This window comes from Physella acuta, unplaced genomic scaffold, assembly GCF_028476545.2.
Source record: "Physella acuta isolate Inbredline_101_S28 unplaced genomic scaffold, ASM2847654v3 ptg000308l, whole genome shotgun sequence".
Taxonomy (NCBI): Eukaryota; Metazoa; Mollusca; class Gastropoda; family Physidae; genus Physella; species Physella acuta.
In genome coordinates this window covers 1,572,820-1,598,634 of record NW_026731827.1, presented here as the reverse complement: position 1 = coordinate 1,598,634, position 25,815 = coordinate 1,572,820, and the positions used below count along the sequence as shown (strand labels likewise).

The window sequence follows — 25,815 nt, the reverse complement described above, 5'->3', positions numbered from 1 at the left end:
CGGAAGCCATAGTTTAATACTGTTCTACTACAATTTTAAAAGCCAAGAGCACACTGAAACTGTCTATTCTAGACTTACAACAACAAATATCATACTAAATACCCCAACATATTACAATCATGCTAAAGCAGGAACATGCTTAAAATGAACAAGGTTTTGCCTTGTTCTGCCCACTGCAATAAATTTGTCTTGGGAAGACTTTTTTTCTTTGAAACACTGGTGTCTTCTGATGGAGATTTTTGTTGACACAATTTAAAAACAAGACAGTCAACTGCATTTAAAACATTTTTGACATGGAAAAAAAAAGAAAATCAACTACTTCTAGATTTTAAGCATATAGGCCAGAAATTTTTTTGGCCATATGGTATTGAACCACAAAAATTACTGCATCTAAATAAAAAACAAAAGAAAGTGGTGACAAAACTGCTATAGCCTGTTACCCACCTCATCCCCAGACTGTGTGACTGCTATAGGGCTGGTAAGTAGGTCACCAACCAGTTCTATGGCTCATGCAGGTTTTATTGAGCCGTAGAACTGGTTGGTGACCTACTTACCAGCCATATAGCCTGTTACCCACCTCATCCCCAGACTGTGTGACTGCTATAGCCTGTTACCCACCTCATCCCCAGACTGTGTGACTGCTAGAGCCTGTTACCCACCTCATCCCCAGACTGTGTGACTGCTATAGCCTGTTACCCACCTCATCCCCAGACTGTGTGACTGCTATAGCCTGTTACCCACCTCATCCCCAGACTATGTGACTGCTATAGACTGTGTGAGTGCTAGCGCCTGTTACCCACCTCATCCCCAGACTGTGTGACTGCTATAGCCTGTTACCCACCTCATCCCCAGACTGTGTGACTGCTAGAGCCTGTTACCCACCTCATCCCCAGACTGTGTGACTGCTATAGACTGTGACTGCTATAGCCTGTTACCCACCTCATCCCCAGACTGTGTGACTGCTAGAGTCTGTTACCCACCTCATCCCCAGACTGTGTGACTGCTATAGCCTGTTACCCACCTCATCCCCAGACTGTGTGACTGCTAGAGTCTGTTACCCACCTCATCCCCAGACTGTGTGACTGCTATAGACTGTGACTGCTATAGACTGTGTGACTGCTATAGACTGTGTGACTGCTATAGACTGTGTGACTGCTATAGACTGTGTGACTGCTAGCGCCTGTTACCCACCTCATCCCCAGACTGTGTGACTGCTATAGCCTGTTACCCACCTCATCCCCAGACTATGTGACTGCTATAGCCTGTTACCCACCTCATCCCCAGACTATGTGACTGCTATAGCCTGTTACCCACCTCATCCCCAGACTATGTGACTGCTATAGCCTGTTACCCACCTCATCCCCAGACTATGTGACTGCTATAGACTGTGTGACTGCTATAGCCTGTTACCCACCTCATCCCCAGACTGTGTGACTGCTATAGCTGGCACCTGTAGCTGTTGTTCTGCCAGACTTTTTAGCCTCACTTTTTGCTGTTCTGTGCTCTTCTGTGACTCCTGCCCTGCTTTCTGCTGCTCAGACCTGGCCTTAGGCTGCTCCTGCACTGTCTTCTGCTGCTCAGGTTTGACTTTGGGCTGCTCCGGTGCAGTCTTCTGCTGCTCGGTGCGACTACGCTGTTGGTCAGCATGATTTCGCTGCTGCTGTAGCAGTCGAGGGTCTGGTGTGTTGGACTTGCTGGTGTTATTGCTGGTGACACTGCTGTCACTGTCTCTAACCAACTCTATGAATGGTGGAAGAAGAATGGGTTATAAACATAATTTAATACAGATAGGCCTATATACAAATCTTTTAATAGGATTAAAATTTTAATTTTGATTTAAGTGGTTTCAAAGTTTAACTATTTATTTGGTTACAATAATTAATTTTTTTTTTAATTTTAAAAATAATTAAGAAGTAGTTTCTAAAAGTATTTTTATGAAAAATTTTATGTTTAGTCTTCTTTAATGAAATTATTGGCCTAGCATGGTAAATAGTAATAATAAAGGTGCAAGTGCAAAAAGAAGTTTTAAAAACTGCAGCCATCAAGAAAGCAATGTTTTTTCTTTTTTTTTTTCAAACTATTCTGTTATAAAAAAAACAACCTTTTTTACATTTAGGGAAAAACTTTATTAAGATGCAATATTGAGATCAATATATATATAATTTTAATCTGATGCTTGAGAATCAAAGAAGAAAAAAATGAAAATAACATTTAATAGTATTGTTCAAATTTTCAAGTTAAACAAAGAGTAGTTGAAGAAAACCAGCACAATAAATGTTAACAAGTTTTAAATGTCAGTATTTAAAACTGAAAATTAAGGGTTTTTGTAAAATATTTGTACCAATAAGGAATGATATTAATAATGGTGTGCCATATCAATAAAATTTATATAGTGCAAAATAAACACAAAAAGGCATACACAATGTATCCTATTTAAAACTGGTTATTTAATACCTGAGAAGTCAAAGTGTTATCCATATAGTGTTATCATATTGTTATAATAAAATATACTTAAAAAGCTGGATTCAAGGGGTGGGGGTGAGCCACTGATTTAAAAAGCATGCAGCAAGAATAGAAAAAGAAAAAAAACCACATGTACCACAGAGAAAATAGGATAAAAAAACAACAGAAAAGCCAAACAGTACATTGTCAGAGAAACCACAGAGTTGATGCTTCTGTAGAAACATCAAACATAATAATAGACACAGTGCATGCAGTGTTTCCATAAAAACACTAATCATAATAGATAATTAGAAAACAGTGTCATATTTGTATGTAAAAATCCAGATTCATGCTAGGTACAAGAGCAAACATAAAACTGTTCAACTGTTTTATCAATAAAACATGTATGAGCTATTTGTTCACAACAGTTATTTACAATAACATTTTTTTAAATCAATTTTTTTTTAAATTTTAAAATTTGATTGGCTTAAGCCATGCTAAGGCCATGCACTGAAGTCAAAATACTAAATTCATTATGTGATAAACAATTCATGTCATCTCTTTAAAGAAATAATCTTAAACTATCGATAACAATACTTAAATTGGAATATTCTTTTAATAAAAACATCAAATTTACCATTGGCATATGGAAAATGTCCAAGAAGAATAGCAAGTTAACAGAATGCTGAAATATTCACTAAATAAAAGCTGCCAAGCCATGCTTTGGGGTTATTACACCAGCTGCCTGCACATGCATGCAGATGAAATACAGAGACAGTCGGGTTAGAGGATCTGTCAGAGATGGGCTATCCTACCATCACTGTCACTTCTCATAGCACTGTCGTCACAAACTGAGGAATGTGATGATGTGCAGCTATCCAGGTCAAGTGTGGCTTCAGGTAAGTTTGAGCTCAGCTCCAGGTCATGTAAATTCTGTTCCTCTTCAAGTTTTCTTCTCAGAGCTAGAGACAGTAAAGTGACCTTGGCCTCTGTCTTATAACTTTCTGAGTTATCATCTGTGTTTCTATGTGACGCTGTGTGATCAGAGGGAAGATAATTCCCTCCCAACACATTTTTCTCTTTCCTCCTCAGGTTTTCGTTTTTCTCAGTGTTCTCAGTTTCTTTCTTTTTTCTTTCCAATTTCCTCTTGCCAAACAAGTGGACATTAAGTTTAAGTTTGCTCTCATTCTTATTTGGCTTGACTTTTTTTTCTTTCACCTGGCCAGAAACTGTATTTTCACTTCCAGACTCTGTTATTTCTTTTGAGGCATTTAACAAATCTAAATTTAGAAAACCTTGGTCAGATTCCAAGGCAGACAACTGACTGTCGACTGAACTGTCCTTGTCACTGGCATATCCTTCTGGATTCCCAGACTCCGGTGCATGGTGAGCTAAAAAAAGTTGTGTGGTGTTTTGTGTAGAATCAGCTGAACTTTCAGCACTGCTCTGATAAGACTCGTGCTCTGAAGCATCAAGCTCAACTCCACAACCATGGCCATTATTTTTTTTAAATTCACTTTTGTAAACATCTACCCCAGGCTTTTTGACACAGTCCTCTTCATCAACCACAAAGCTGTCATCAAAAACCTTCTCATGCATCGTGCTGTCACTGTCATAAGGCAGTGAGTCAGCCTCCCCCCACTGCTCAGAAATCTCTGTGACACTACTGAATGTGTCTGAAACATTTGAAGAGCTCCGACACAGGTTGGCACTAGCTTTATCTGACTGATCCAACCACTTCCGTTTGGCCAGGTTCTCAACTAGACTCTCTACAGCTGAAGGTTGCTCCGGCTTCAATGCTACTAATTTACTATCTACTTTAATGGTTGTGTCTTCCAATTTAGTATTGACATTTTTATCCTGAACTACAGGAGCTTTATCTTTTTTAGCAACTGTTTCATTCTTAGCTACCTGAGTGGTAATCAGAACAAGCTGTTCTTCTTGTGGCTGTTTGTGAGAAGGAGTATGATCTTTTCTGTCTGCTGAGCCCTGTGGTGCCTTTTTGCCTTGATTTCTTGTATGTGGTGATACCATTTTATTATTTTTGTGATCCAACGTAGCACAGTGATAGTCATCAGTATCAAAACTGACGTAGACTAGACTAGCTGCCACTTCATCAGACAGGGACAAGGATTTCTGCAGCAAAAACTCTTTGCTCTTACCATTAGGGGGAGTCTGGGGCAGCTCTCTCTTTGACTTTTTACCAGAGTGGTCTCCAGATGTGCTCATCAGCTCAACCAGTCTGTTGACATTTTGGTCATACAATTTTTCAAAACTGTCACCAGTGCTGGGGAGTTGCTTTCTCTGTTTGTCCTCATCAGCTACTGGGCTGCTTGTGTTAGTCAAAGCATATGTTGGCTTACCTAGTCCGTCTGACTTTCTGTCAGGCCTTGATGGAGTGGGGGCGCCATCCTCGGCTGCCACTGAACTGGTTGGCTGATCAAAGCTGGACAATACATCACTAGAACTGCTGGACAACTTTCTCTGGTCCTCACTCAATTTTCTTTTAAATCTGAATTTTTCTGGTAGAACTTGGGGAACATTACTTGCTCCTCCAGGGGTAGTTTTAAAGCTGGGTAAAGATGTGTTTGTTAAATCTTCATAGCTACATGCTTTAGTAGAGACAGGAGACTGGTGAGTAAGGTGCTTGGTTTGTTCTAGAGAGCTAGCTACTGTGTGGTCATGCATGTCTGTGGCGCCTCCATGGCGAGCTGATACAGCCGCTCTCTTATCTGGGTTACCTTTAGGCGCGGCTACCGTAGCTCTCTGGTTTTCCACAGCATGGGTGTACGAGTCACGGCGCTGCTGGAAAAGTTTGACAGTTTCTGAAACCTTATTCTTTTTTACTGCAAGCACCACGTCTGCTTTCTTTGTTACCACTGGAAGCTTACGGTGGCTGCTTGGGTCTGAAATTGGAATTTATGGACCCAAAAAATGATGGAACTGTGGTGCAGCTGAAACAGTGCAGACGACAAAATAAACACAACTCTACATGGTTACAAAAATAGTCATCAAAATGGACGGTAATTAAATATTAATTTGGTGATACTGAAAAAAAAGGTTGACTAGATAACACACAATATCATACAAGTAAAGGGATAGAGGAAGGGGTTTTGGCTGATTTCTATTTTGTTATACTAACTTAACTCAGCTTAGCCTGAAGGTTATTTTTTTTTTGTATCTTAGAAAAACTTGAGCTATTTCTAGACAATTAAAAAGTTTTTAGTTTTCTAAGGAGAGAAGAGTAAAAAACATTTTTTTAACCTAATCACAATTACTAATTAGAATTTAAATCAAGTCAGTTATCTAAATAAAATTAGTATGCTCAGTATGCTGTAATTAGTATGGTGTGTAAAGAAAAAGCATTAGTAAGTGCAAAGCACATGAAAGTAGTTGTACAAACTGGCAATGATCATGTGGTGTAAGGTACAGGACTAAGACAAATTTGGAAGAAGCAATCAAGCAGTTATAAGCTACAACACTGGATATGCTCTGGTGTCAGGTCTGGTCTGCTAAAGCAACTTGCTTACATGTGTGTACTTGAAGCGAATATTTTCTACACAAGGTTCTGGCATAGTACTGCATATACCTTTGTTTCGCATCCAGTTTTTGGGAAGACTAGCATACAAGACAGATCTTCTAAGCTTTTGAACAGGACCTGTTAGGCTGTTTACATTAGACAAACTAGCTGAGTTTTTACCAGACCCTGCATTAGCTTGAGTTTTATTTAGCTCCGACACGACATTTTCTAATTTAGGTTTCTTCTGAGTACTGTCAAGTGAATCCTTGGGAGCTCTGTCAGACTTGGATAGTGAATGTCTGAGTGTCCTCCAGATTGATTTTTGTTTAGGGAATGACATGTCAACTTTCTTTGTGGTCCCACAAGTAGGGCTAGAGGACATGGCAGGTGTTTTCTCATCCCCACCAGCAGGTGTTGCACCAAGCTCGGAGCTCTGGGCGGCCTTGATGTACACAGATATGGATTCCTGTGAGGAATGCGAGTTATCACGCGAACAGGTTGGTGACAAGTGGCTCAACCTATCAGTGGTGACGTCGCTAGACGCTGGCAAAATTCTGGGCTTGACCAGGGTGAAGATGTTACTGCCACTGGGTGTGGTCACCTGAACCTCAGGGGAGATGACAGCTTCTAGAGACTGCTGTGTTTTCAACTGCCTGGCCGCTGATAAAATGACCGACTGTTTTTTCAATGTTTCATGCCAGTGTGGGATGCTGCTGGCTGGCCCACAGGTTTTCTTATCTTCACTCTTTGAGCCGCTCGCAGTGTTAGACGCACCAGCTTCAAGCAAGGTTTTCTTTTGTAAGGGCTGAGGTTGCACCAAAGTGTCCCTCCTATTTCTAGGATTCCTCAGTGAATTCAACTCAGCTCTTTTTCTAAAGAGCTCAAGCTCACTTTGAGTTGACCCTCGTTTCTTTAGAGATTTGAGCCTGGACTCGTCATTACACTCTGATTTGATTGAGGAGCAGGACATGCTTTCATATTTACTTAACAGGGACACCTTTTGATTAGCTAATTTAACATCATCATAGTACAGAGTCTGATCACTTGCATAACTGGACATTTTACGTTTATAACCTGAAGATAAGGTTATCAGCTCATTGTAACACAATCAATTCTATATCTATTTATATATATTTAGAAGCTAAAGCGTTATTGATATATCATATATTAAATGCCATGATATCAATAAAAGATGCGCATTCCCTAACAGGAGCCCAACCCTGAAAGAAGGAGCACCAAAACCCCTGAAGAAACTTTCAAGTGTTATGGCATGAGCAGAGCTCTCAGCAGAGGATTGCTAGCTACCAACTCTCACTTCTACCAGGCTGGACCTCCACAGCTAGTCTTAAGTGACTAAATGTTTCATTCCTAGAAAATGGCAGAGGGGCTCTGTCCCTGCGGAATAGCTGCAAACTGGGAGCAGACGGAGAGGACACCATGTGTGGAGTTGGTTTGAACTTGGCCAAACCTTAAAGAACCAGAGAGACAGGAGAGATGTGATGAATCAATGAAATGTCATGTGACAGCTAAGATGTGATGAATCAATGAAATGTCATCTGTTGGTAGAGATGTGATGAATCAATGAAATGTCACATGACAGCTAAGATGTGATGAATCAATGAAATGTCACATGACAGCTAAGATGTGATGAATCAATGAAATGTCATGTGAAAGCTAAGATGTGATGAATCAATGAAATGTCATGTGACAGGAATGATGTGATGAATCAATGAAATGTCACGTGACAGCTAAGATGTGATGAATCAATGAAATGTCACATGACAGCTAAGATGTGATGAATCATCAATGAAATGTCATCTGTTGGTAGAGATGTGATGAATCAATGAAATGTCACATGACAGCTAAGATGTGATGAATCAATGAAATGTCACATGACAGCTAAGATGTGATGAATCATCAATGAAATGTCATCTGTTGGTAGAGATGTGATGAATCAATGAAATGTCACATGACAGCTAAGATGTGATGAATCAATGAAATGTCACATGACAGCTAAGATGTGATGAATCATCAATGAAATGTCATCTGTTGGTAGAGATGTGATGAATCAATGAAATGTCACATGACAGCTAAGATGTGATGAATCAATGAAATGTCACATGACAGCTAAGATGTGATGAATCATCAATGAAATGTCATCTGTTGGTAGAGATGTGATGAATCAATGAAATGTCACATGACAGCTAAGATGTGATGAATCAATGAAATGTCACATGACAGCTAAGATGTGATGAATCATCAATGAAATGTCATCTGTTGGTAGAGATGTGATGAATCAATGAAATGTCATGTGACAGGAATGATGTGATGAATCAATGAAATGTCACATGACAGCTAAGGTGTGATCAATCAATGAAATGTCACATGACAGCTAAGGTGTGATCAATCAATGAAATGTCACATGACTTGAAAGATGTGATGAATCAATGAAATGTCATGTGACAGCTAAGATGTGATCAATCAATGAAATGTCATGTGACAGGAATGATGATGATGAAATTTCACGTGATGGGAAAGATGTGATGAGTCAATGAAATGTCAAATGACAGCTAAGATGTGATGAATCAACTAAATGTCACATCAAAGCTAAGATGTGAAGAATCAATGAAATGTCACATGACAGATAAGGTGTGATCAATCAATGAAATGTCACATTATGAGAGAGATGTGATGTATCAATGAAATGGTAGTGAGAGGAGCGTGCATAATTAAAGCAATCCAAAACAAAACCTTTACATTAAGACACACAAATAAACCGTGTAAAAAACACAACATGTCCAGTGTGACCAAGAGAAGGAGACAGTGCTGTTAGCTGCACATCAAAGTAACAATGACAAAGCTACAAGTTTTAGTGCCAAGTCTTTTAGAGTTACCATCAGGTCTGGCAAACATATTAACAATAAAAAAAACTTGCAAACAAAAGTTTAAAACACAAAATTGTTTAACAAAATTGTAAAATCTCAGTAATATTCTGTAACTGCCACTTACTTTTTATATTTTTTTAAAAAAAGTTCATTTATACAAAGGCTGGGCAAAACTCCAAAAATGAGTATGTCATCAACTTAAACAGTTGTGGTACACTTTAACAGTTAAGTAAAAAGACAAAAACAATTACTTAATGAACAATAGAATCTCAAACTGCTTTCAAAATGCTTTTTCAGTCAGGTGTGTTATTAGAAAAACCTAATGCTAAACATTATTTTCATTACTAAAACAGTTTATAGAAATTTCATTATCCTATTATATTTTATCTATTGGTGTGGTTTTATTGTTTTAAATCAACAGCAAACAAACAATTGTAAAAAAAAAAGCCAAAAGTCAACTTAAAAAATGAAATTTTCAAATTCAAAAAAGAAAATTGTTTTGTTAAAAACCTGGCATTGCCTCTTCATCTTTTGATGAGATTGGTTTTGAGTTTTCATTGCAATTCTGAAATACTTGATTTCTAAACAATGCTGAAACATTGAAGAGAAAACTGGAATGATGTATGCAACCAGCATTTACATAAAGCCATTATGTGTATATGATGTGTGTAACCAACATTTACATACAGATGTGTAGTGAGCATTTACAAATAGTCAGCATATGTCTATATGATGTGTGTAGTAAGCAATTACATGTATTCAGTATGTCTTTATGATGTGTGTAACCAACATTTACATAAATTCAGTATGTCTATATGATGTGTGTAATATAGTAAGAACATGGCTACATGTAAGCAATTTAGTTATGAATGTTTAAAAAATATTTCAGAACTCAGTGCCATATCATAAAGACTGACCAATAGGCTTGCAGCAGAGATTAGAGACACACTAATTACTCAACAACAAGAACAACTGTCAAGTCAATATTTTTACTTGAACTATCAAGTTACCTCTTTTTACATTCTGTGTTAAGCTTTTAATTTAAAAATTACAATAGTAATGTTCACATTGTACTATAGATTGAAACATCTATAGCCTCGGTATGAAAAATTACAAAATGGGATAAAAACGTGACATTGATAAATAAATAGTAAAGTGTTATGTTACATGACCATTATAAGTTAATGTTATATTACTATCAATAGTTAATGTTACATGAACATCATTACACTGAACATTAACATATCTCAAACCAAAGGAGTTGTCAATTCACAAATATCTTCAATCTTTTAATAAGTCACACCACATTATTTATGCCACAAGTACTACTTAATATTATTCAAATGTGATCTTTACATATTCAATAGCCAGACTGGAAAGTATATTGGCTATCTCAGTTTTATAGCAAGCTTTTCAACCTGCAGTATTAATCAAGCAGTATGAATAGGTATCATGCAAAAACAGTGCATTATTTGTTAGGTCAGCTCACTAAGTGGTAAAGAAATAAAAATTAGATTACAAATAGGTATTATACATAAAAATATATATAAAGGTTACACATAAAGCATGCCCAACAAAAGCAAGAAACCCTATGGTAAAATACTTAACATACTAGGCACAGTGACAGGCTTTTTATTCTCTGATGGGCAAAAAGAAATATTTTTACATAGTAAATAAACAATCAGAAAAATCATATCAGAAAAAGAAACTGTGTGTCGCATGTTGGTGATCAAAGTATTTCCCTTAGATATTTGAATCAATAATTCAGTACATTACAATGATGAGATGGGGCAACTTTAGCTGTTCATTGATTGTACTAAACACTTGAGAAAATTGACAATGAAAAAATGTACAACTTAGAGGTGAATACCTTGCTGCTCATTGCTTGAGAGTGAGTTCCTCGAGTCAGAATCTGCCTCTTTGATTATTGCCGGCCTCTGTGTGTATGTGTATGTCTCCCCTCCAACATCTTCATATTCCTTGCTCACCTGACCTGTTTCAACAATGAATTTTACAAACAGGACACAACATGGTTCTTAGTTTGAACTCGCCCTAATTTTTCTTGGCCTTTCATTATATTATTGTTGATTATTATAAAATATAGCATTAAAAACTTTCAAAAAACGAATTTCTTTACATTTGTCAAAAAATTCATTACAAAGAAAAGCATTAGTATAATTTACCAAAATTTTATGGCAGATTTATTTACATTTTCCTGAATTTAAAAAAAAAATTGTTTCCATCAATTATCTTAATATTATTCTGTTTCAAAATAATGCATCGCTATTTAATGATACAGTTGCTAAAAAAATATGCTGCATTTAAAAACTGATTTGAAACTTTGATTTTATAAACTTGGCCATATTTTAAAAAAAAATTAAACTTTATCTGGTAGAGATCAGTGTATTAAAATTGACAGCTCATACTTAATATATTATGACAATGGTTATAAATAATTTGTTAGATGCATTGATATTTTTTAAACTTATATAAATTGTACATTAAAACATACAAATTTATACATATATTTTTTTTACTTTTCTGTTTTTATGTTTATAAAATTTTTAAAATTGTTTTTTTTTATTAGCTTATTATAGCCATATATCATCAATGTTAATTAAAATGAGGATTCATTTTTGAGCAAGTACCTCTCACTTGTGGAAGAGTTTACAATCATAATCCAAAATTATATGTAATTAGCATACAATTACTCAAGTTTTTAAAAAATGGCAGAGATTATTTCTGTCAAGTTTGGCTTTAGCTCCACAATAAATCTTTAAACAGAGGTCAACAAAGTTCTGTTTTAATAAATATCTCTCTGATAAACCAATGAGTAAGCTTATCCTTAATATTAAAAATGTCAGCCAAGACTAAGAAAGAGATTAACTTAACCCTAAGCTTGATCCCCACTTACCTTGGCAACAAATCAAGGCCCACATATCCAAGCACTCAACAGCACAATACAGTCCTAACACACAGCTGAACACATCCACCAGTCTAACAAACCCTAGGCCACAAGATGCTCAATTGACAGTTTATCCTAGTCACAGAGAAAGGGATTGGATCAATAGTGTACAACAGCTACACACAGCTGTGGGCCACCACTCACCATCACACATGGAATACAACCATTAGCCTATAAACATTTCAACCCCCCCCCCACTCTCCAACACACACACAATGCATTTAATCCACACCCACACAGAAGAATCTAACAGCTTTCATAAATAAATCTATACTAATCAATGCCTTCCAGTTTTTAAAAATTCTACTTTTCATCCTATAGTGGGAATGTAATAAATTGTGCTTGCTTCCCTTCATCACAGTTAACCCCCTTTATGTGGCCCTGTTAAGTTTAACACATGATACCAACAGCCCTAGCTAACTTATCCTGTGTCACCCTGGCACTAAAACCATTCGGGTTTTATTGCGCAGGCCTAAATGCATTAGACATTTTGATTTCAAGCCTATAATTTTATATTTAAATATTGACTAAAACTAGAAAAATCATTACGCCCTTCCCAACCTACTCACCACCTGTTGCATAAAGATATAAGATTTATTGAAAGTTGCTCTATCTGATAAGCTGGGCCAGAAACAATATGTTATGATTTATGGTACACCACAGTGTGTACGTCCTGTGTAGCAATTACTAATGAGAGTTGTAAACAAGAATTGTTACAATTACATAGACAGAGTTTCATGTTTGTATTAACTTAGAACTAATAAAAAATGTGTCAAAGTTTTGTGTTGAGAAAGGAATATTTGCTTGTGGTTTCCTTCTGTGTACAATCATAATCAATAATGATGTGAAAACAATGGCCCAACTGGTCCTTTGAAATGGCTGCAACAGAGAAGTTTTGGATCATGTGACTTGAACCATATAAAGTTTAATATGACTGCAGCATAGATACCATTCTCTTCACTACATTATTACTGTATTTTATGTATCTTTTATGAAAAAGAAATACATAAACAAAATGTACTTGGTTACAGCTGTCAAGTTTCATTGAACCTATACCTGAAGTCTAATTTCTGGGAATTCCCACACTTATCAGTTTAATTTGAATTCTTTCTTTTCCCTCACCTCTTAACATAAAATGTAAACTATAACACAACTTCAATAGTATACATAATAATAAACAGTAGTAACCTTAAATAAAAAATGTCAATCAAAAGCTAAAAAAATATATTACATTTTTTTTAAACAACACACGCAGCAGACATTCTCAAAGACTTAAAACATGTTCACATGTAAACCTTACCCTACAGCTGGAAAGAAGACATTAGTACATCCTATACCCTAGATTAAAAAAAAAACCCATACAGGTATTTGAATAAGCATCAGCCTAAGGTGTGTTAAGGTGTGTAGTCACCAGTGTGTGACAGCAGGGAAGTGCTTTACCCCACCCTATCCTCACTATCACTAGAGGATTTGTTCCATACAAGTGTGTAGTATCAAAACATTCTACATTCTTTCAGTTTAAACAAAACACACGGTTATCTCTGCTACAGCTGAGCTACTAAAACTGTACACTGCATTTAAAATTAATTAGTTGATTGTGTAATGAGTTGTTCAAATACTGCATTATTTCCCTTGCAAGATGTAATGTAGCTTGGGTGAATCCCCTTAGATACCCAAAATGAATCATCTTAAATAAAATCTACCCAAAATGAATATCTCAGATACCCAAAAATACGATTTAAAAACTCTTTTTTTTTAAATTCTAATTCCATTGCCTAACTTCTTAGAAACAAATCTTGCAATAAAAAAATAATCAATAAATTGTGGTTCTAATATAAAGCTTTCATATAGAAGGTGAGTATAGGCCCACTATGTTACATTGACCAAACTCAAGTTGAAGTTAACAACAAGAAAAGACCTTATCTGTGTGTTGATATTAATCATCAGGCCACACCTGTTCTCTGTATTGATTTATCTGATATAAGAGATTTGCATTGTGAGTACTTGGATATATTTTAAAGCCTATAACAAACAAGTTGTTTGTAGGGGTCAAAGAGTTATGGGAAGTGAATGTAAAGCTATTTTTAAATTCCCTGAAACTTATTTATTCAATGTAATCCATGTTCAGTGATAATTTGCAATAGATAAAATTCACCTAGGTTTTCTGATTTAGTACAAGTTTTAACTACTGTAGTTATTTTCCAATTTTACAGAATCACTTTCAAATACAAATAAGTCACAAAAATAAACAACTGGATAGGAGCAGCTGTTTAAAAAATGCAAAAGATAAAAATATAGATTTTACCTTTAAGCTACATCAATAGTGGTTGTAAAAAAAGGCATATTCCTTTAAAGGTAGGCAACTATAAAAATCCAATATGTATTACGTTATTTTTTTAAGTTTACCTACTAAAAATAGTTTTAAACATTACTAAAAACCAAAGGTTTTAATAAAATAGATATGCCTGGGATGCAAATACTATACCCAAAAAACCCCACATTTTATTTACATGAAAAGGTGGAACACATGAAAAGTTGATGTTAAATAATACTGCATTATTTTAAAAATCTGTTACATGGTATTCTAGTAAAAAATATTTTAAAAGCATGTATCTACTTGTTTAAGTATAAAAAAAAAAGATTTTTTATTTTCAAAATGAAGATCCTGGTTTAAAAGATGATGATTTAAAAAAACCATAAGTTATTTTACCTTCTCATCGAGAAATAATCATCAATGTACCAGAATGTTATGTTAGCTTCCAGTAAAGAACATTTCTACTTTCTTTACAAGTCACAGTGAAAAGTACGATTCTGTCTATTATAATATGTCCATATCAATATTATAACATTTTAAAGATAAAATAGGCTAAAGCCACGGACTACACAGTGAATGAACATAGTTGGAAAATCTGATGCTACATATTAAACTTAACCCAAAGAGGTCAAGTAATTAGGTTAAAGTTTAAATTCTCTAGCAGGCCATACCTGATAGATAAGGCACAACTTGCACAGCCAAAGACAATTTTAAAAGTAAAAATACAATCACTAACATAGGTGACTTAAAAAAATAAAAACACAATCAATAACATAGCATGTATACCACATACAATATGCATGACCTACAATGCATAGGCTATTGTAAAATGAGCAAGGCTGGTTAAAAAATAATACAGAAAACAAAAACCTTATTAAATGATGCAACACTATGCTGGATAGTATAAAATCAATAACACTGTAAAAAAATCTTTGAGGTACAACTCTAATGTCTTTGCTTTTATTACTAAAATTAGAACATTAAAGAAAATGACAAATTGTATCTAACATTGGTCACATATTTGATGAAGCCTCCATGGACATTGTATTGCTGACTGCCAAAGAAATAATGCTGGTAGTTTTGGTTGTAACATAAAACCTAAACATAAACCAACTGTAAACCAAAACTAACAAGCAACTTGATATGTTGCTGATTTAGGGATATGTTGCTGATTTAGGGATATGTTGCTGATTTAGGGATATGTTGCTGATTTAGGGATATGTTGCTGATTTAGGGATATGTTGCTGATTTAGGGATATGTTGCTTATTTAGGGATATGTTGCTGATTTAGGGATATGTTGCTGATTTAGGGATATGTTGCTGATTTAGGGATATGTTGCTGATTTAGGGATATGTTGCTGATTTCTTATTCAGGCAACACCCAAGAATATAACTTGTCTAGGTAAATTATTTACATTTAGCAGCCTTTATGCTACATTGTATGTTATTGTGTGGCAGCACAAAGTTGTATAGACAGAATGTACATATCAAAAGATCAAGTATACATACATGTACAAGTTGGGTTTAACTGAGCACGAGAAATCCTGCACACAATATACAACACAATAATACATTTTTGACCTGACCCCTACCAATATAACTCACTACCCCACTTGTACTATTAACCAATCAAATTAAATTCCCTACCCACTTTAAAAAAAATCCAAAATGTCATTCTATATATCAAAAGTGGTATGGAAATCATATAAATTTAAAAAAAAACCTTGTTACAATTTTCATTACAGACAACTGTAAAGTTGTAGGCTTAAAACTGTGTCCAAAGAAATAATGTTTAAACATTATGTAATCTCATTCTCCCAACCATTTTAATTGCTAAAATTTGGCAAAAAAAAAAAATTTAAAGTACATTTAGTTGATAACAGAACTGCCCTATTTCATCTCCCTCAAAATCTTCTCACCTCATACCACAAATAAGAAAACAATGAGCTATCCACTCTCTCTGCCCCCCCCCCCTTCATTCAGAAGACAACACAACAGTATGTTAGCAAAGCTCAAATAAGACAACATAGCACATCATTGATTTTCATTTTACACATTAATTATCAACATAAGTTGTTGAACATTTATTGGAAATTCATTCAAGTAAATGTATTAACCCAAAACATAAATTATGCACAAATGATAAGACATCCCTAATGCAAAGGTCAATAAATGTGTATATAGACTAAATTAATTTAATTCCAAAAAAATATTGTTTCTTTCATAAATGACAAAGCTGAGTACAATAGATAAAGTATTCAAAATCATTCAAAGAAAAAACCTATTGTGTACATCCCTAATGCTAAGGTTAGTATGGTACCTACTAGTAGCGGTCATTTAATATTAAATACAATATCAATATGTTTACTTCATGATACAACTGAGTATACAAATTTAAAATCAATCAATAAAAAATATGCAAAAAATATTGTGTACATTTAGTTAAACAGCCTTGATGTATATGCAAAGTAAAAAAAAATAAGCAACTGGTGTCAAAAGTTTAAGTCATTTAATTTCTTTAAAAAGAAAAATGATAAAATTGAACACCATAATGTTTTGGAGTTTTGCCAGAGTGGATTAATTTCACTATTAGGCTTGGCATTAAAAAACCCATTGTGAGTCAAACTATTGATTGCTTTAAAAAAAATGATAAATAAACCTGGACAAGAGATGCAGGGTTAACATCTATAGAGGCACACAACACATACACAGTTACAACATAGACAAGGATGAAAAGAGAAAAGAACTTTAGTCACCATAGGTGTGCTTTGTAAACAAATTTCAATCTGGTGACATCATCCCCCTGCTGTGTAAAGTACAAAGTGGCGAGTACATAATAATAAACTGTTGTAGAAAGTGGTGTTTTTTAGAGGATGGCAAACAAGTAGAAAATTGCTGACTAATAATTTGTGTTCAGTGAAAGAAGAGCCTTAAACATGTTCAAATTAATTAAAGAATAAAATTTGACTACAAGAGAAACAAGGAAATGGCTTAGATTGATTAAATTTCACAATTTTAGATTGTGTGTTTTAATTTAGAAAAGATTAAATTAAAAAGAGAATTAATTAGAATGGATTGCATTTCATCAAGTTTTGTGGATTTGCTGATTAAATTTTGTAACCATAATAAGTTAGAATAAGAAAAGAGAACTTACTTCTGTCACGTAGTGAGACCCTGAGCAGATCAGAACCCTGCAGGCCAATAGACTCCCCCTTAGACATCCACTCTCCAGTCAGTAGCTTTTCTTGTCTAGAACAAATATCAACACAGGCTAGATTTGTTTGTAAGGTTCAAACAGGACAGTAAACCTGATTTTATGCCAAGCTGACTAATGCTAAATTTACATATTTAAATTGAGGCTATTAGATCTATATACAGAACATATTATTTTTCCCATTTCTAAAATCATTTAAGCAGTGTGATGTTGGACTTTAGAGATGCTTTTCTACAGTTACATATCAGAAAGTACAGACATGTACTTATGACCACAGAGCATGTTTACAACAGATGAAAACTGACCAGTACTTCAGACCACAACAGATGACCACAGACCAGTACTTCAGACCACAACAGATGACCACAGACCAGTACTTCAGGCCACAACAGATGACCACAGACTAGTACTTCAAGCCATAATAGATAACAACTGACCGGTACTTCAAACCACAACAGACTAGTATTTCACAACAGACCACAACAGACTAGTATTTCACAACAGATGCCAACTGACCTGTACTTTAAGCACAAGACACACAGCCACATTCCACTGGGTTCCCTGGAGCTGCACTTCTTGCAAACCCTGAACTTGCAGCTGACACAGCGCTGGCCGTGGTCAGCCAGGGGCATGATGAATGAGGGGAATTTGTATTTGCACCGGGCACATATTGCATTTTGGTTGTCCCCAGAGGTCAGGGCCCCTGCTTTCCGAAGTTCTTGAATTTCTTTCCTCACTTCACTATAATGTTGGAGAAACATATAAAAAGTAATAAATGTATGTTATAATTCAGTAACTTGCATTCAATATCTATTTAAAAATGATAATCTTTTTAATTTCTTTCCTTATACTTCAACATTATCTGAGAACAATCAAAATAGCTATTAATAAAAATATTCCATTTATAGTTTAAAATTTCATTTACATACTTTGTTTAAATGGAAAAAGTGGACATTAGAACACTTAACACATTATTAAAAGATAGCAATTAGTTCACAAATTAACTTGATTTAAAATCAAAAGAATTAATTGACAAAAAAATAATGAATAGGAATAAATAATTCCCACAGTGTAGATAAGAAGCTGAGTGGATCTGTACCTGATCTTAGCATCAAGGATGCTGCGTTCAAGCTCATCTTTCTGTATGACAGCCTGGATGATCCTCTCCTCCTGCTCTGTCAGTGAGGACAAGTCTAACGACTGACTGTGTAGAGGAGGAACTCTTTGAAAGTCCTCCCTGGTTTGTGCTGAAAAAATGTCCACATAACTGTATCATTGTAGCAACATGGCATACAGAGCAGTACTTGATCATAGGGAGGGTGTGGTCGGATGGTAGAGGGAACAACTCCTAATCAAGTTTGGATGTAGGGCTCGAGAACATAAGATGTTCTTGAGTCTACTCAACTCCTATGAGTACCTGACTCATGTTAAAAAAGTAAAGGTGGCTGAGAACAGTGCTGACCACACTATTCCTTCCATATGCCTAGGTCAAAGAAACTAGTGAATTCTACTTCTACCAGGTCCAAAAGGGTAATTTTTAATCTAAGTGTAAAGAATGACCATTGAACCTATTTCATACAAATAGATTAGTGCTTCATTTGAGGGTTGAAAAGGCATTTAAAGCTTACCTTTTGATCTTATAAACTTTTCAGGCATACTGGAAGATTGCTACTCCAACAGTTCTGTGTACACAGATGGAAATCAAATTTTAACGAGCATTACAAAAATAATACATACAATGAGTGCACTAACAATGTTCTACATCAGGGGTCTCCAAACTACGGCCCGCGGGCCGGATGCGGCCCGCGAAGTCCTCTCATCCGGCCCACGGAGATCTTTTTGTCCAAGGAGAAATCGTTTGTTGGTGATGGCTGAGGAACTTTGCCCAGAAAATTCAAAGACATGCCTGGAACTAACTGGCCCCCGAACTGAAATCTGATAGGTAATGCGGCCCTCGGACTGAAAAGTTTGGAGACCCCTGTTCTACATTAACAATAAACAACTTTCACTAAATAACAAAGAAATATGTAGGTCCTATCAAGTATTTAATCATCAAACAATGATTAACATATAGGTGTCTACAACACCAACACTAAACATATATAGATGCATGTATTTATAACTTTTAAAACACAACATTATATCATGATTTTTTATCTCTGCTGCACACAATCATATATACAAATACAGTTATTTATAAGACACTACAAGTTTTGGAGAGGTGTGTATCAAATCTACATCACTATCAATACTGACTACTCTGAGCACAAATCACAATTTGGCTTAATTTTGTGTAGCTTACCTGGCAGGAACTTCATATGTGGCAAGGTCGTGACTTCATACTAGAAGCATGTTAGCCTGAGAACATAAACAAGAAGACAATGTGGCATACAGTTTACATTGACAGTGTTTGTGTAGGACAAGAAAGATTAACTGCCTCAAGTTCTCAACGCATTAACACAGCCCAAATGTACAGCAGTATTGTACATGGCAGTGATACAAATATGACAGCAATACATTTCAATGAGGTTGGACTCTCACTTGTGTAGGATACAAAGTTTCTAGTTATATAGTACAAAAAAAAACAATCAAATTTGCAGATCTTAATTTACCCCCCCCCCTCCATACACACAATTGGATGTTAAGGTTAGTGTACTTAGGATGGACCACCACCCCACAGTAAAGACAAACACAATGGATAAAGGTATGTCCTGTTATCTGGGCATTAGACAACTTTAAAGAGAAAAAGAGCTGGCCAACTTGTGATATGCTGTTACTCTTTTTACTGTATTGCTTTTGTAAAAGGAGCTTCTAGGATCACAGGATTTGGACTAAATGCTTGAAACAAAGCTGGTGGGGGAGTAGCACACAACATGGCTCAAGGGTGGGGGGAGCAGCACACAACATGGGTCAATGGTGGAGGGTGACACACAACATGGGTCAAGGGTAGTGGGTGACACACAACATGGGTCAAGGGTGGGAAGCAGCACACAACATGGGTCAAGGGTAGTGGGTAACACACAACATGGGTCAAGGGTGGAGGGTAACACACAACATGGGTCAAGGGTGGAGGGTGACACACAACATTAGTCAATGGTGGGGGGAGCAGCACACAACATGGGTCAATGGTGGGGAGCAGCACACAACATGGGTCAATGATGGTGAGCAGCACACAACATGGGTCAAGGGTGGGGAGCAGCACACAACATGGGTCAATGGTGGGGGGAGCAGCACACAACATGGGTCAATGGTGGGGGTTGTGGGTAACACACAACATGGGTCAATGGTGGGGGGAGCAGCACACAACATGGGTCAATGGTGGGGAGCAGCACACAACATGGGTCAATGGTGGGGGTTGTGGGTAACACACAACATGGGTCAATGGTGGGGGGAGCAGCACACAACATGGGTCAATGATGGTGAGCAGCACACAACATGGGTCAAGGGTGGGGAGCAGCACACAACATGGGCCAAGGGTGGGGAGCAGCACACAACATGGGTCAATGGCGGGGAGCAGCACACAACATGGGTCAATGGTGGGGAGCAGCACACAACATGGGTCAAGGGTGGGGAGCAGCACACAACATGGGTCAATGGTGGGGGGAGCAGCACACAATATGGGTCAATGGTGGGGAGCAGCACACAACATGGGTCAATGGTGGGGAGCAGCACACAACATGGGTCAATGGTGGGGAGCAGCACACAACATGGGTCAAGGGTGGGGTGGCACACAGCATGGGTCAATGGTGGTGGTGGGGAGTAGCACACAACATGGGTCAAGGGTGGTGGGTGACACACAAAATGGGTCAGTGGTGGTGGTGGCACACAACATGGGTCAAGGGTAGTGGGTGACACACAACATGGGTCAATGGTGGTGGTGGCACACAACTTGGGTCAAGGGTGGAGGGTGGGGAGTAGCACACAACATGGGTCAAGGGTGGAGGGTGGGGAGTAGCACAAACATGGGTCAATGGTGGGGAGCAGCAAACATCATGGGTCAATGGTGGTGGTGGCACACAACTTGGGTCAAGGGTGGAGGGTGGGGAGTAGCACAAACATGGGTCAATGGTGGGGAGCAGCAAACATCATGGGTCAATGGTGGTGGTGGCACACAACTTGGGTCAAGGGTGGAGGGTGGGGAGTAGCACACAACATGGGTCAAGGGTGGAGGGTGGGGAGTAGCACAAACATGGGTCAATGGTGGGGAGCAGCAAACATCATGGGTCAATGGTGGTGGGTGACACACAACATGGGTCAAGGATTGTGGGTGGCACACAACACGGGTCAGGTGTGGGGAGCACACAAACATGGGTCAAAGGTGGATGATGGGTGCAGCATACATTATGGCTCAAGGGTGGGTGCAGCACACCCTCCCACTCCCACTAAAACAACTGTAATACATTACCCCCCTTAATTACTATGACCCTAAGCCTTATAGGGATTGACATTTGAGTTAGAGAAAGTATTAGGGATAAGCTAAGGTTCTGGGTGGAATATGCTTATTTGCATAGGCATACTCTGTCAGCCCATTTTAGGAATTGTATATAACGTTTAACGGGCATAATCAAGAGAATGCGGGGTTATTGCCGAGGGACAATTCATATGCGGCATTATGACGTGGGGGGGGGGGGGGGGTATTTTATACTTGTGATTTTCACGTGACCTAGTCATTTAGAAACACGAACTGAATCATTTGTATGCAGAAAAAACAAAACGAAATGGTAATTTCATAACTCATTACACCGTGTGAAATGTGATAGGTCTACATTTAATGCTACGTGTGCTCCGGTATGCAATGCTTCTGTTATCAAAGTTTAGCTGTCGCGATTGCTAGGGTGACCTCCCCTGTCATGGCTTAGTCATGGCCATTTATTACATTTATACAAGGTTAACAGCCTGTTGTAAACGTATCACTGCTAGCGGGACCACGAGCGTGAGTAGGTAATAAGTAGCTCATGCATTACGACGGCGTGAATATGAGTTAAGTCATTATCATACATTGGTGATACACTCATTAAAACACCCCGCCAGTAAGAAAACAATTCAAACTTCCACAATAGGGCAGATTATTGACAACACATGTTGCAATACATCACCTCATCCATCGAATTAATTCTCATTGCGACAGTTTAAAAATCAATCATTTGTTAATACAATGCTTGTGTTATTTTCAGACTGTCGACAATCAATGAAACCTTTTGAATGTTAGATTGGTTTTTATAAAAATGTAGCAAGACGATAATCGAACTTTTTTTTCCTAATGGTATCGGTCGGGAATGAAATAAGGCTAGGGCTGGGTAAATAGATTAGAAATCCATAAAGAAAGGGAGGGTGGCCGGCATGTAGACTGAGGGAGAGGGGATCATGGTGGATGTCTGTAAGCTAGCACATATTTAACACCAATCAAGACATATGTTCTGCACGAAAGGTATACATTTTAAAGACAGTGCAAAACTGCAAATGTTTTTAAAAAACTTGACCTAGCGGGCATGCAAGTCACGTTATCCCCATTTAAAAATGAACACTTCTGTAGGCGGATGATGAAGGAAACAGTACTAGAGGTCATGAACCCGACAACGGCAAAGAAAATAGATTTTTTTTAAAAATATAAAAACATATTTTTAACATTATTACAAATTAGCCTATGTGTGTTAATAATTATATTAAAAGCAAACTTTGAGAGACAGTTTTATACAGGTTCACATCGGGTGGGAAGAAGAACGCAGAGTGTTGTTTTTTTTCTAAGTCACACGACTAAAGGCAGGATTATGGTCACAGCTTTGGTTACAGTGTGAAAAAAAAATTGCGTCAAATATACCTTTACATTACCGACATTTTACGATGTAATCTAATTACTGAGAAGGAAGTCTATACCGAAAACGTTAAATGGCTGAGTTAACAGGTGATGTTTTTCCGGAACAGTCACGTGGCAACACATAAACCGTTTTCCCTACGTGAGTTGTTGGACAAAAATCATTGGAGCTATCGAATTAACCAAGACTGAACAAGCTATAACCGGGCCACTCAGTTGTTGGACAAAAATCATTGGAGCTATCGAATTAACCAAGACTGAACACGCTATAACAGGACCACTTATTTGTTGGACAAAAATCATTGGAGCTATCGAATTAACCAAGACTGAACAAGCTATAACAGGACCACTGAGTTGTTGGACAAAAATCATTGGAGCTATCGAATTAACCAAGACTGAACAAGCTATAACAGGACCACTTATTTGTGGGACAAAAATCATTGGAGCTATCGAATTAACCAAGACTGAACAAGCTATAACCGGGCCACTCAGTTGTTGGACAAAAATCATTGGAGCTATCGAATTAACCAAGACTGAACAAGCTATAACAGGACCACTGAGTTGTTGGACAAAAATCATTGGAGCTATCGAATTAACCAAGACTGGACAATGTATAACCGGACCACTGAGTTGTTGGACAAAAATCATTGGAGCTATCGAATTAACCAAGACTGAACAAACTATAACCGGACCACTGAGTTCTGGGACAAAAATCTTTGGAGCTATCGAATTAACAAAGACTGAATTTTGCGCGTTCAAATAACTAGGTACTCGACAATCAACGATTAGTTTACCCTGTGTTCGCCAATTCAACGGTTCTCAACCTTCAGCACTAAGCCAACACTGCTACGCTTCATACATGACTTCTTAATGACACATCAAAAACCCATGGTTAAATTAACCTTTTCGATGCTCACAAACTGGGCTTGTTACATCAATACGTGGGAGCCAACAGATGATTGATTTATAAACTGACATTCAAAGTAAATGGTGGCGATAGATTTGGCAGGAAGAACCATGCTGCAATGATGGGCGATGGGAGTAGTTTTCCTTGTTTTACTTGAACGTTAGGAAAACTTAAGCCAATGTCCCTCATCTTCATTCATAGATTACCAGGAGAAATGGAAAATGTTTCAGAAACAATTTGAAATAAATGAAGATAGCGCCGGGTGTGCCACGTTCTAAGGAAGAAATCAGATGATATTATTGGAATGGCGCTGGACTGGACGCTTCAAGGAAAATGGGAAAAAACAGGGAAGACCGAGGGAGAAGTAGAGGCACTCAACAGAAAAACAACTGACAAGGGCCAGAACATCTTTGTGAGGTGCCATGAAAGTTGCCAGAGACTGGCAGAAAGTGAGAAAAGCTTTAAGTGACGGCCCATGTGTCCTGGGCACAGAAGAGGGAAATGATAATCAATCAAATTTCCCTGCATTTCAATGAGAAGAAAAGGTCGGCATTGAGCTTAAAGAAAGATTAGCCTCTGGATAAAGTCCAGTGAACAACCAACGTGATGGATAAAACCACATCAGCTCGCGTGCTTACAAGATAGAGGTGTGGGGGGGGGGGGAGTAAATGGACCAAACTAATCCATAATTGCTGCAATCGTGTATAACACGGTAAAACAAAACACCGAATGAAATAATAATTTGAATCCAATTAATTAATCATCTACGCTGACTGATGAAATCAGATTGTTTTTCATTGATCATTTTACAGCTTTAAAATTACGAGCTTCATGTGTAGGCCAACGTATAAAAAAAAAACAACAACCGAAAGCGGCGTGTAATATTTTTTTTAATTAATAAAAGCGGAGACAAAAGGTATGAGGTGGTGGCACATTTAATGGCCCATAGTAAAACGCCCTGCACCAAAGGCTTGAGTCATTTCTTATTTAAAGGTAAATTAAGTTTGGCGTGTAAATCAATAGAAAACACGGACACGACTAGCCAGGTAGGTGGGAAGGTGTGGCTTCATTTCTCATGGGATAATCATTAAAGGGAAAAACAATATGCGTCACACGAATCGAGTACCATTTGTAACTTTATTACAGGCTTGAAGGGTTCTCAATTCACATTAAACGAGTAACATTTGTAACTTTATTACAGGCTTGAAGGGTTCTTAATTCTCACTAAACGAGTAACATTTGTAAATTTATCACAGGCTTGAAAGGTTCTCAATTCTTACTAAACGAGTAACATTTGTAGCTTTATTACAGGCTTGAAAGGTTCTCAATTCAAACCAATCGAGTAACATTTGTAACTTTATTACAGGCTTGAAGGGTTCTCAATTCTCACTAAACGAGTAACATTTGTAACTTTATTACAGGCTTGAAGGGTTCTCAATTCTCACTAAACGAGTAACAGTTTTAACTTTACTACAGGCTTGAAAGGTTCTCAATTCTCACTAAAAGAGTAACATTTGTAACTTTATTACAGGCTTGAAAGGTTCTCAATTCACACTAATTGAGTAACATTTGTAACTTTATCACAAGTGTGAAAGGTTCTCTAGAGGTTACAGCCACCCCCTCCACATACTCGATATGAAGTTATATCCACCTACGCTACAATATGTTCAGCGTAACTCGTTCAAAACTGGGTAATGAGACTTAAAAGTGGACATAACGCTAATATTTATTAGGCTCTGTATTGTACAAATGACAC

General features: G+C 37.2%; 1 protein-coding gene across 7 annotated transcripts in view; it reads right to left on the bottom strand.

The window, feature by feature from the left end:
• LOC131940083 (synaptotagmin-like protein 5) overlaps positions 1-25,815 on the bottom strand; it is a 38,516-nt gene that overhangs the window by 7,740 nt on the left and 4,961 nt on the right. For all 7 annotated transcript variants that reach the window (XM_059298652.1, XM_059298657.1, XM_059298658.1 and 4 more), the window contains 7 exons: positions 19,643-19,698; positions 18,969-19,022; positions 18,440-18,587; positions 17,857-18,081; positions 17,281-17,375; positions 3,258-5,348; positions 1,415-1,740 (listed from right to left, as the gene is read on the bottom strand). In XM_059298652.1, the coding sequence (XP_059154635.1) occupies positions 1,415-1,740; positions 3,258-5,348; positions 17,281-17,375; positions 17,857-18,081; positions 18,440-18,587; positions 18,969-18,996 (2,913 nt within the window). In that variant the 5' untranslated portion in view covers positions 18,997-19,022; positions 19,643-19,698. The remainder of the gene's footprint in view (positions 1-1,414; positions 1,741-3,257; positions 5,349-17,280; positions 17,376-17,856; positions 18,082-18,439; positions 18,588-18,968; positions 19,023-19,642; positions 19,699-25,815) is intronic.